Genomic DNA, 12,518 nt, shown 5'->3' on the forward strand with positions numbered 1-12,518 from the left:
ACTTTTACTGGGTTTTGCAGTAATACAGAAAGCTTTTTTTCCCCACCCAGTACATACTGATAATGAAGATTGGAATAACTAATACAGTCAAACAATAAAACAATTGTCCAATATACTTTAGAAATATTCCCAAACAAAAACTGAATAGTTACACAACTTGCCCTACAGAGAATACTAACAAACAAAACAGGAGCCACAAACCTCACTGTAACACTTTTTTGTCTCTTCTCCTTGTCAGTTTTATTTTCCTTACCTACATTTTGCCAGTTACAGTTAAAGTTGCCCAGCTTTATTTATGCAAAACACTATGCATGTAAAAGATAGAATAACTGAAGTTTACAACTTGAAAGAACATCCAGCCTAAAACCCAACCAAAAAATACATCACCAAATTCTGCATTTGGGAAAGCAATTAAAAGCTCTTTAAAAAGGGGGCAGGGGTAACTGAATTTATGTTTTCAAGTGGATCCGAAATAACAAAATTTTTAAAAAGCTAAAATCTGAACAATCATTTAAGGAAGGCTCTAACACACCCACCACACAATGGCCCCAAAAGACAAACTAAAAGAATACACACAAAACTTAGAAATACAAGTATTCCATTACATACAGTGCCCCCAAATCCAAAAAATGACCTTTCAACCACAAGTCTTCCTTAGTGCAAAGTATTTTAAAAAGCATCTGAACGACAAGGAAGCTTTCACAGTGTAGTCACATCACCGAAGCAATAAAACATGTCAGTAAAATAAATTTTATTACATTTGTATATTATTAAATATACATATTTGTGACAGGTTTCAGAGTAACAGCTGTGTTAGTCTGTATTCGCAAAAAGAAAAGGAGTACTTGTGGCACCTTAGAGACTAACCAATTTATTTGAGCATAAGCTTTCGTGAGCTACAGCTCACTTCATCGGATGCATACTTTGGAAAGTGTAGAAGATCTTTTTATACATACAAAGCATGAAAAACTACCTCCCGCCACCCCACCCTCCTGCTGGTAATAGCTTATCTAAAGTGATCACTCTCCTAGGAGGTTAGTCTCTAAGGTGCCACAAGTACTCCTTTTCTTTTTACATATTTGTGAAATGGTGTCAATTCAATCAACTGCAGAGCAATGTGATACATTGCATTTAACAAGTATCTTTCACAATCTCACCTGCACTCTATTCACAAATTCACTTGCCTCAGGATTTACTCTACCATTTCAAACCTTCTGAGCAGCTTAAAAAAAGCTGACTGTCACAATAGTTCTCTATTTCACAAATATGTAATTTCCTTCCAAATATACATTTGTCTACAGTACACTACAGATAATATGCAATAATACACAAAGTGTAAGGTCACATGCCTCACAACCCATCATGACTAGTAAACAAGAGCTTATACCACTGGACAAGAGAAATTCTAGGTTTTCAGTGAGATATGGTGCACTTGCTTCTAACACTGACAGGTCCAAAAAGCGGAACTTTGAAATCATGATGAGTTTATGACACAGGCATTTTATGAGTGCCAAGGATAAATCATCTCTGGTAGGAATGACATATTCCCTGGAGTCATCTTCCCTCTGGAAATGCCCCATCCTCATTTCAGGTGCTCATACAGCTGACCTCTGGCTAGTATGTTTCTGAACATATATATTTAATTAACGTGTTGTTTAGGTCATAAAGGCCATTTCACAATCCACACTTCCAAAGCAAGGGAATGTGGATCTCTCTAGTGGCTGTGAGGGGCAGGCACCCCCTATCGTTTCCTAGTTTCACTGAGTTTAAGACCAGAAGGGACCATTAGACTCCTAGTTTGACCTCCTGTATGCCACACGCCATTACTTTTCACGCAGATACCACTATATTAAGCCCAAACACTTTAGTCAGAGTCAGACTAAAACATTTCAGTCCTCAGGAGACTAAACTGTATGCCAGTAGGACAGAACGGGGAGAGACTAAGATACCCTGAATGCCCAAGGCCCCTACAATGTCAGAGAATCGATTAGGAGTGATATGCCCAGATCTTGGCAGCTAAACCATACCCATGCTGCAAACAAAGGCAAAAAACCACCGAAGTCCCAACTAATGGGGGGAAATTCTGTTATATTTTCTGTAGAAGTTGGTATTTCCACTACCATCACCACAATGGTCTCCCTCCAAGAGCAAACATAGTGAGGGAATCAGGAGGGACTCCAATAGCTGCCAACAAATAATAAACCAAACCTGTATATCCATGGATTTTCATAGTCTAGCTGTGTGCACAAAAACAGGCTCATATTACTATTAACCATCCTTATTCCTCCCCCCTTTATTTGATTCACCAACCCATTACATCTTCCTTAGACACAGGCCTAGTCTACATTAAAAAAGTGGTGCTACTTTAACTAAATTGCTTTCAAATCAGTCTAGTCAAACTGGGGCAAATTCCTAGCATAAATGCATTTACACTGGATTAACCCTCACTTCAATCAGTTTGATAATTTAAAAATGATGTAAATTGGTGAACCTTTTCTAATTTAGCGGCGCCCTAAGATTGTAAATCTAAGAGAGGAACACTGTGTTGTTTGGGGCTTTTTGGGGGGCGTAGAAAGAGAGAAGAGTATCTGTGTAATCATAGCTCTATAACCTGCATCCTTCACTGGCCCTCCCTTTCCAAGTGTATGTTATATCTACATTTATAAGTCCCTCAGAGTATAGGCCCATCTTCTAAGTGTTCCACAGAGAAAGCAGGTATAGTTACAGTCACTATAAAATAAATAAATTTGCAGTGGGAACACACTGGCATGTTCTAGAGCTTTCCACAGTGACTGCTTCATAATTAGTACATTTTTAACTCAGTTTCATTCTCATTTTCAAATCATTGCCCACTTCTTAGAACACAGACACCTGCCCCAACCAGTTAATACACTACCCCATCTGTAACCGGCTCCAATCCCACCAGGCCAAATTTCAGAATTCCCCTTGCTGTCCAGCAGCACGACTCCACCTTACTACAGCATTCCAACATGACCCCTTGATTTTTAACCCTCTTTCATAAACTTGTCCCACACAACAACAGCTTCCGTTACACTTCCCCCGCCCCAGCCAAGCCTTCCCGCCCCACCGACGGCCCAAGCAATCCCCACGACCGCCCAGGGGTCTCCCGGCGGGAGTGAGATGGAAGAAGGCCCACAGCTCCCGTCTCTGCTCAAGGCGGGAAGAGCGTGAGCCCCCTCAACGCCCACACCCTCCGGCCGCCGGGGAGCCCAATACTGTGGACACGCCCCGCGCCTCACGGAAGACCCCACCCCCCAGCCTCAGTTACCGTTGGGCGATGCTGAGGAATCGTGTGGAAGCATCCTGGGCGCTATTCAGCTCCATGGGAGTTGCGCGCCGCTCATGCCTCCCGCTCCCCCGTCAGGAACCGGTTCTCCCGCTGGGAGTAGCGACCGACAGTGGCTCAGCTCAGAGAACATTCCGTCCCCCGGGCGGTGGGACCCAACCCGACCCGGAGTCTCCCCCCATCCCCCGGCGCATCAATCACAGCTCGCCAAACCACCTACCAGCTTGCTCCGCCCAGCTGTTCCCACAGACCCCGCCCCCCAGCGGTGCATAGCGGGATCTGTAGTTCTGAGGCCGAAGCAGCCTGAGGGGAGCTTCCGGCTGCGGCGCGGGGTTCCTAGGGTAGGAATACAAACATGATTTACAAGGTCCCTGGCAGACAACCTCCAAATCACGCTCTGCTGTAGCGGTCTGCAAGATTAATCCAGCCGCTTTGCTCCACGACAGCGTCCTGTGCCCCTTTCATATAGTACATAATGTGTGACAAAGACCCCCACTGAGGAACACACAAAAATTACCCTGGTGGGAGGCTGAAAATAGTGTAGGATCCCACCCCCTGGGCAGCTGGTTGGTGGATGGCCTGGTAAACCATATACATAGTCAGAGAGTCATTTGTTTACAAACTACCAGCTTCATTGCAGTCCAGTCTTCAACAAATTGCAGTTGCAATTTACTCCAAATTACAACTCTTTTGTGCTCTGCCAAACTGCTGGGGGGTGCTCGACCCCTGGCTCTGCCCCAGGCCTCATCCCCACTGCACTCCTTCCCCTGTATCAAAAGCTTTGCTAAAGTCAAGATATATCACACCCACCGCTTTCCTCATATCCACAGAGCCAGTTATCTCGTCATAGAAGGCAATTAGATTAGTCAGGCATGACTTGCCCTTGGTGAATCCATGCTGACTGTTCCCAACCACTTTCCTCTCCTCAAAGTGCTTCAAAATTGATTCCTTGAGGGCCTGCTCCATGATTTTTCCAGTTACTGAGGTGAGGCTGACTGACCTGTAGTTCCCCGGATCCTCCTCCTTCCCTTTTTTAAAGATGGGCGCTACATTAGCCTTTTTCCAGTCATCTGTGACCTCCCCCAGCTCGCCATGAGTTTTCAGAGATAATGGCCAATGGCTCTGCAATCACATCTGCCAACTCCTTTAGCATCTTCAGATGCAGTGCATCCAGCCTCATGGACCTGTGCTCATCCAAGTTTTCTAAATAGTCCTGAACCACTTCTTTCTCCACAGAGGGCTGGTCACCTTCTCCCGATACTGTGCTGCCCAGTGCAGTAGTCTGGAAGCTGACCTTATTCGTGAAGACAGAGGCAAAAAAAGCATTGGTCCCTTAGAATTTGTTCTACCTACTTATGCTAAACAATCTGTTCCATCTTGCATTTAAGGTACTCAGAGTACCTTTCCCAGACCTAAAGAAGAACTCTGAGCTAGTCTACACTAAAGCTGTAAGTCAACCTAAGGCTATGTCTACACTGGCACCTGAATGACAAAACTTTTGTCTTTCAGGGGTGTTAAAAACACACACACACACACACCCCCGAAAGATAAAAATATTGCTGACGCCAAGCACCGGTGTGAACAACGCTTTGTCGCCAGGAGCGCTCTCCTACCAACAAAGCTAACCCTGCTCGTTGAGGGGGGAAGTTTTTTGTTGGCAGGAGAGCCGACAAAACAGCAAGTAGACTGCGCACCTTTTAGCGGCACAGCTGTAGCGACACAACTGTGTCGCTAAAACCTGCGTAGTATAGACTTAGCCATAGTTACGCTACTTCCGTTGCATAACCGAAGTCGACGTAACTTAGGTCGACTTACAGCTGTGTCTACACCACGCTCTGTCAACGGGAGATGCTCTCCTGCCGAATTACCTTAGGCTTCTAGGGGAGCTGGAGTACAGACATCGATGGGAGCGGGCTCTGCCATTGACTTAGTGGGTCTTCACCAGACCCACTAAATTGACACTGCTGTATCAGTCGCAGAAGTGCTGATTTAGCTGTAAGTATAGACATGCCCTCTGTGTGGCTTGAAAGCTTGTCTCTCTCATGAACAGAAGTCGGTTCAATAACAGATATTATCTCACCCACCTTGTCTCTCTAATAAGCCTAACTATATGCAGTTAACCTGATATCAATCTTGGGCAAAATAACAGAAATGTCAATATAGGATTAAATTAATATATTATCAAAGAATAGGAATATAATTAATGCCAGCCATCATGGTTATATGGAAAATAGGGTTGTTTGATAAGACATGATTTAATTCTTTGATGAGGTTTCAAGTTAGGTTGATAAAAGTAAATGCAAAGATGTAATATACCAGTGCCTCATGACATTTTCATTCAAAAATTAGCTCTATACAGAATCAGTAATCCACATGTTAAATGGATTAAGCACTAGCTAACTGACTGATCTCAAGATGTATTCAATGGGGAGTCATAGCTGAAAAAAAAATGTAATAGGGTTTCACAAACATCAGTTCTAGGCCCGACACTTTTCAACATGTTCATCAATGATCTAGAAGTATATATAAAAATCACTGCTGATAATATTTGCAGATGACAAAGATTGGTAAATATTGAGGACAGGACAGAGCAATCTGGATCACTTGGTAAGCTGTGCCCATTCACACAGAATGCTTTTTAGTTCAGCGAATGCAAAGATACACATCTAGGAGCAAAGAATGCAGGTTACTTCTGGTCTTAAATTCTATCTATCTATACATTACCTGTAATCCACTACAAAAAGGAATAGGCATTATGGTGGACAGTTCAACTAAAAAATTTCTTCACTGTGAAGCAGTGGTCAAAAAATATCAAACAAGAATAGCGTGAATTAAGAATAACACTGAAAATATATAATGCCATCAAATTATTTTGTATTTAGCATTTTATATGTTAGTATAGTCAATGGTTGGAGATAGTTATATTGGATTAGATGGATCAGTGGTCTGATCCAGCATACCAGACAACATTGGTTTCATACTTCATTCTTCTCATTTATTATTTGTATTATCATAGTGCCTGGGGCCCTAGTAATAGACCAGGACACCATTGTGCTAGGCGCTGTATAAACACAAACCAAAAAGATAGTCATAGAATCATAGAATATCAGGGTTGGAAGGGACCCCAGAAGGTCATCTAGTCCAACCCCCTGCTCGAAGCAGGACCAATTCCCAGTTAAATCATCCCAGCCAGGGCTTTGTCAAGCCTGACCTTAAAAACCTCTAAGGAAGGAGATTCTACCACCTCCCTAGGTAACGCATTCCAGTGTTTCACCACCCTCTCAGTGAAAAAGTTTTTCCTAATATCCAATCTAAACCTCCCCCACTGCAACTTGAGACCATTACTCCTCGTTCTGTCATCTGCTACCATTGAGAACAGTCTAGAGCCATCCTCTTTGGAACCCCCTTTCAGGTAGTTGAAAGCAGCTATCAAATCCCCCCTCATTCTTCTCTTCTGCAGGCTAAACAATCCCAGCTCCCTCAGCCTCTCCTCATAACTCATGTGTTCCAGACCCCTAATCATTTTTGTTGCCCTTCGCTGGACTCTCTCCAATTTATCCACATCCTTCTTGAAGTGTGGGGCCCAAAACTGGACACAGTACTCCAGATGAGGCCTCACCAATGTCGAATAGAGGGGAACGATCACGTCCCTCGATCTGCTCGCTATGCCCCTACATATACATCCCAAAATGCCATTGGCCTTCTTGGCAACAAGGGCACACTGCTGACTCATATCCAGCTTCTCGTCCACTGTCACCCCTAGGTCCTTTTCCGCAGAACTGCTGCCTAGCCATTCGGTCCCTAGTCTGTAGCTGTGCATTGGGTTCTTCCGTCCTAAGTGCAGGACCCTGCACTTATCCTTATTGAACCTCATCAGATTTCTTTTGGCCCAATCCTCCAATTTGTCTAGGTCCTTCTGTATCCTATCCCTCCCCTCCAGCGTATCTACCACTCCTCCCAGTTTAGTATCATCCGCAAATTTGCTGACAGTGCAATCCACACCATCCTCCAGATCATTTATGAAGATATTGAACAAAACTGGCCCCAGGACCGACCCTTGGGGCACTCCACTTGATACCGGCTGCCAACTAGACATGGAGCCATTGATCACTACCCGTTGAGCCCGACAATCTAGCCAGCTTTCTACCCACCTTATAGTGCATTCATCCAGCCCATACTTCCTTAACTTGCTGACAAGAATACTGTGGGAGACCGTGTCAAAAGCTTTGCTAAAGTCAAGAAACAATACATCCACTGCTTTCCCTTCATCCACAGAACCAGTAATCTCATCATAAAAGGTGATTAGATTAGTCAGGCATGACCTTCCCTTGGTGAATCCATGCTGGCTGTTCCTGATCACTTTCCTCTCATGCAAGTGCTTCAGGATTGATTCTTTGAGGACCTGCTCCATGATTTTTCCAGGGACTGAGGTGAGGCTGACTGGCCTGTAGTTCCCAGGATCCTCCTTCTTCCCTTTTTTAAAGATTGGCACTACATTAGCCTTTTTCCAGTCATCCGGGACTTCCCCGGTTCGCCACGAGTTTTCAAAGATAATGGCCAATGGCTCTGCAATCACAGCCGCCAATTCCTTCAGCACTCTCAGATGCAACTCGTCCGGCCCCATGGACTTGTGCACGTCCAGCTTTTCTAAATAGTCCCTAACCACCTCTATCTCCACAGAGGGCTGGCCATCTCTTCCCCATTTTGTGATGCCCAGCGCAACAGTCTGGGAGCTGACCTTGTTAGTGAAAACAGAGGCAAAAAAAGCATTGAATACATTAGCTTTTTCCACATCCTCTGTCACTAGTCCCTCCCCTTAGGGGCTTACAGACTAAGTACTGTTGTCTCTTGTCTAAGTATAACAATATGTAGAAATACACAGACGGGAATTCAAATAAACAATAAGACAATATTGGTCAGCGTAGTAGAGTGGTCTCTGCACACTATGTGCCTAACCACTGTCAAGTATTCTGTAGGCATCACAACACAGTAGAGTTTTGAGGAGGGGTTTGAAGGTGGAAAATGAGGCACCTTTGCCTCATTTTTATAGGGAGGGTGTCCCAAAAGGATGGAGCAGCATGGGAGAAAGTACAAAGGTGTTTGAAAATGTAACAAGTGGGCATTGGAGCCTGGCATCATGGGCTGATCGGAGGTGAGCTTCAACAGCTCAGTAATGAATGACAAATTATATTAACTAAGTGCCTACAAAACTCACAATAGCCATTATTTCCAGATGGCCCAGGCTGAAATTTATCTAATGTCAACAAAAAGAATGGTTATGTAGCTACAATTGAAAACTGTACAATTTACAACTTACCTGAAAACTGCAAAGCTTGTTCATGAGGCACAAAACTAACCAACAAAGGAACAGCAGCCACTCTGATACATGAATTAGGGTGGGTCACCTAGCCATGGACATCCTCTTTGAGTATTTAGAAACTGATTATCATCATTTTAATAGACTATATCATTTACACGTTTTGGAAACTACAGGAATTAGATAAGTAGTACTAGAGACCCATGTTGCTTTTCAAAGTGGTTTTGAAAACTGTTTAAGAACTGCTTCATAACCTAATGCAAAATATTTCCTAATATCACCATATTTGGCCTGTCCTCTGCATAAGGTAATTTATTTCTAACAAGCCACTGTTTAAAAATTTCATCAAAAATGGACATTTTGCATTTTGAAATAATCAGCTGTACATTCACTGTGTGCACAAAGAATGATCATGTGAATAGTGCCTTCTCTTCCTTGTATCAACAGATATTATGAAAATTACAACATGATATAGAAAAATAGTGCAATGTACAAATAATAGCTACTACAAACACAGGATGGGATACATTACTTTTGGGCAGAGGTCTAATAAAATGCACTTAAATATTGCTAAGAGAAAGATACAGTGGTATTTTATATGAGTAACTGAAACATTTAATTTAACTGTTTCATTGAGGAAGAAGCAATTCGCATAGCGATAATTTTTTTTAAAGGTATCAGATCAAGAAAAATATTACTTTTTATTCTCGGGTATCTTTCAAGGCCATGAGGATCCTTCTCCCTTTATTTTTCTCAACTTATATTGATATACACTTACTCACTCACACCTCGCTTCCTCTTCAACAACTGTACAAGTTCCATGATCATAGGGTTGCCAGGTTTCCAGTTTTTGACCGGAATGCCCAGTCAAAAAGGGACCCTGGTGGCTCCAGTCAGCACTGCTGACCGGGCCATTAAAAGTCCAGTCAGTAGCGCAGTGGGGCTAAGGCAGGCTCCCTGCCTGCCGTGGCTCTGAGAGGCTCTCAGACGCAGTGGCATGTCCTCCCTCAGGCTCCTATGAGTAGGAGCTGCCAGGGGGCTCTGCACACTGCCCCTGCCCCAAGCGCCAGCTCTGCAGCTCCCACTGGCCAGGAACCATGGCCAATGGGAGCTGTTGGGGTGGCACCTGCAGAAGGGGCAGCACGCAGAACTGCCTGGCCGCATCTCCACGTAGGAACCAGAGGAGGGTCATGCTATTGCTTCCAGGAGCTACTTGAGGTAAGCACCACCAGGAGCCTGCACCCCTGACCCTCTCTCACGCCCCAACCCCCCACCCCAGCCCTGATCCCCCTCCCGCACTCCGAAGTCCTTGGCCCAAGCCCTACCCTCCTGCACCGCAAACCACTCATCCCCAGCCCCAACCCAGAGCCCACACCCCCAGCCAGAGCCCGCACACCCCTGCTCACTCCAACCCCTGCTGCAGCCTGGAGCCCGCTCCCGCACTCCAAACCCCACATCCCCAGCCCCACACCCCAACCCTCTGCCCCAGCCCAGAGCCCCCTCCCACACCCCAAACCCTTCATTCCTGGCCCCACCCTGGAACCTGCACCCCCAGCCCAGAGCCCACACCCCCTCCCACACCCCAACCCCCTGCCTCAGCCTGGAACCCCCTCCCATACTACAAACCCCTGGGCTCCACCCCTCAGCCTGGAGCCCCCTCCTGCAAACCCCTCATCCCTCACCCCAGAGCCTGCACCCACAGCCCTCACCCACTTCCACAACCCAACCCCTGAGCCAGCCCAGTGAAAATGAGTGAATGAGTGAGGGTAAGGAGAGCAAGTGACAGAGGGAGGGGGGATAGAGTGAGCGGGGGCAGGGCCTCGGAGAAGGGGCAGGGCATAGGCAAGGCCTTGGAGGAAGGGTGGGACAAAGATGTTCGGTTTTGTGTGAATAGAAAGTTGGCAACTCTACATGGTCATCATACAGAGCTACTACTAAACCTCAGAGTGCGAACATTGGTCAAGGACCCACACACAACAACATAGCATCACAGATTTTGGCTATATGGAGACAATGTTTTACAGACTTTCAGATAAGATATGAAACTGAGATCCTGACCAACTGTTGTAATTAAAGATCCCATAATGCCTTTTGCTAGAGCAGGAGATATTGTCTTTGTAATTATCAAAATTATCATTTGACCTACTGCCTACTTATATTCACTCTGTAATTTAAATTGTGTATAGACTTTATTTCTTTTAGTATTGCTGTGTATTGTTAAATATCTGCAGCACTCCACACTATAGTGTCTGAATTTCAAGGATTGATTAAATGAACCCTGTGTGTATTCTTATGCAGTCTGGAATAATTGGGGTGCAACTTATTTTACTATTCCCAATATAATTTCTGGCATACAGTATTTAATTTTCTTCAATATCTGATTTTAATGAAGAAGAGACTTTCTAGGTGGAACAGAAGAAGTTTAGTCTCCAGGGCCCACACAATTCTTGGCCTCTCTGATGAGTCTGCTAATTAGCACAAAGCAGGTTGGCAAGTTTGTGATATGAGAGCTGCAACTGAGCCCAACCAAACTCATGTTATATTGGGTTCATCAAACATCCATTAAATGAGAGAAACCTTTAACTCTTACAGATCTGGGCTAGAACCAAACTGGTAACATTGTAGTGAAAAGGTCTATAGCACATTAGCAACATCTTGAAGCATCCAGTCCTCCTGAAGAGGGGTAAGTTTATTAGATCAAGTTCTGACTTTTTGGATTTTACATAGGCAGAAGCTGCCATGCTTTGGCCACACAGGGTATATCTACACTGCATCTGGGAGCTTGCCTCTCAGCCCAGGTGGACAGATAAACATTATCTCTGCTTGAGCTAGCATGCTAAAAATAGCAATATGGCTGTTACAGCAAAAATGGCAGCATAGGCTAGCCAACCAAGCGTGGACCCTGGGAGACAGGCAGGCTGGAACTCAGGCAGCTAGCCCAAACTGCTGCCTGTGCTGCAATGTCCACACTGCTATTTTTAGTGCATTAGCTCAAGAGCTAGCTTGAGTCTGTCTACCGCTGTTGGAAGGCACACTCCCACCCATTGTGTAGATGTACCCACAGGCAAACTCCAACACAGTGCTCTCAGTGGCCTTCAAAACAATATCTACAATTAAGCCTGTCCTTAAAAGGATGGCTCCCATTAACCAATACACAAATAAAACAATTGTTAAACTCAACATCTAAATATTATATTTTGCAACATAAACTTATTTCAACAATAAGTCATTTTAGAATTTTCTTGTTAATTTAAGACAGTGCCATTATATATATTTTCCTACACTGGTCATCATCAGAATTTGAACACATAACTTTCAGAGCCATAGCACAAACACCTTTTAGTTCAGCTGCAGGAGTAGCTGGCTGTTAGCCTCTATGTGTACCAGCCTGTAGAAGGAGATGTAGACACAACTATTTGTGAGACAACCCTGTAATGCTGGGTCTCAGGCTGCCTAGGTTCTACTCCTGGCTCTAGGAGCAGAATGTGGTATAGTGGTTAGAGACAGACGAGCCAAACAATATGGCATTTACCTTCTGAAAGGCAGTGCAGCAACATGGATGAGACTGGGGTCTGCTGTTTTAGAGGCTAGGGTCCTATTTCCTGAAGTCATTTTGTGCAACCTCTCAGTTATCTCATGTGATCCTGGGAGCCCCTCAAGCCAACTGGCAGAGTGACCACCATACTGTAACTCATATCAGGCCTCACACATTCATTATCTCAACATATATGGGTTGTGTACAAAGAGTTATATATGTGTTCGGGAAATATGTTCTTAAAATACATTTGGGAGGTAGTGCATAAACCCAGCCTGACCTATGCAAAAGAATGTATATTTACTTGTCTGACCAGCTTGATTAACAATGAAAAGTATATTTACATATAAGGTAAACAA

General features: G+C 44.4%; 1 protein-coding gene across 7 annotated transcripts in view; it reads right to left on the reverse strand.

Moving 5' to 3' along the window:
- Positions 1-12,518, reverse strand: part of GARNL3 (GTPase activating Rap/RanGAP domain like 3) — a 238,284-nt gene that overhangs the window by 204,970 nt on the left and 20,796 nt on the right. For 3 of the 7 annotated variants that reach the window (XM_073314499.1, XM_073314500.1, XM_073314497.1), the window contains exon 1: positions 3,290-3,516. The exons of the other annotated variants lie outside the window; for them this stretch is intronic. In XM_073314499.1, the coding sequence (XP_073170600.1) occupies positions 3,290-3,345 (56 nt within the window). In that variant the 5' untranslated portion in view covers positions 3,346-3,516. Of the gene's footprint in view, positions 1-3,289; positions 3,517-12,518 lie in introns of those variants that run through there. 7 annotated transcript variants of the gene reach the window in all.

This window comes from Lepidochelys kempii, chromosome 16, assembly GCF_965140265.1.
Source record: "Lepidochelys kempii isolate rLepKem1 chromosome 16, rLepKem1.hap2, whole genome shotgun sequence".
Lineage (NCBI taxonomy): Eukaryota > Metazoa > Chordata > Testudines > Cheloniidae > Lepidochelys > Lepidochelys kempii.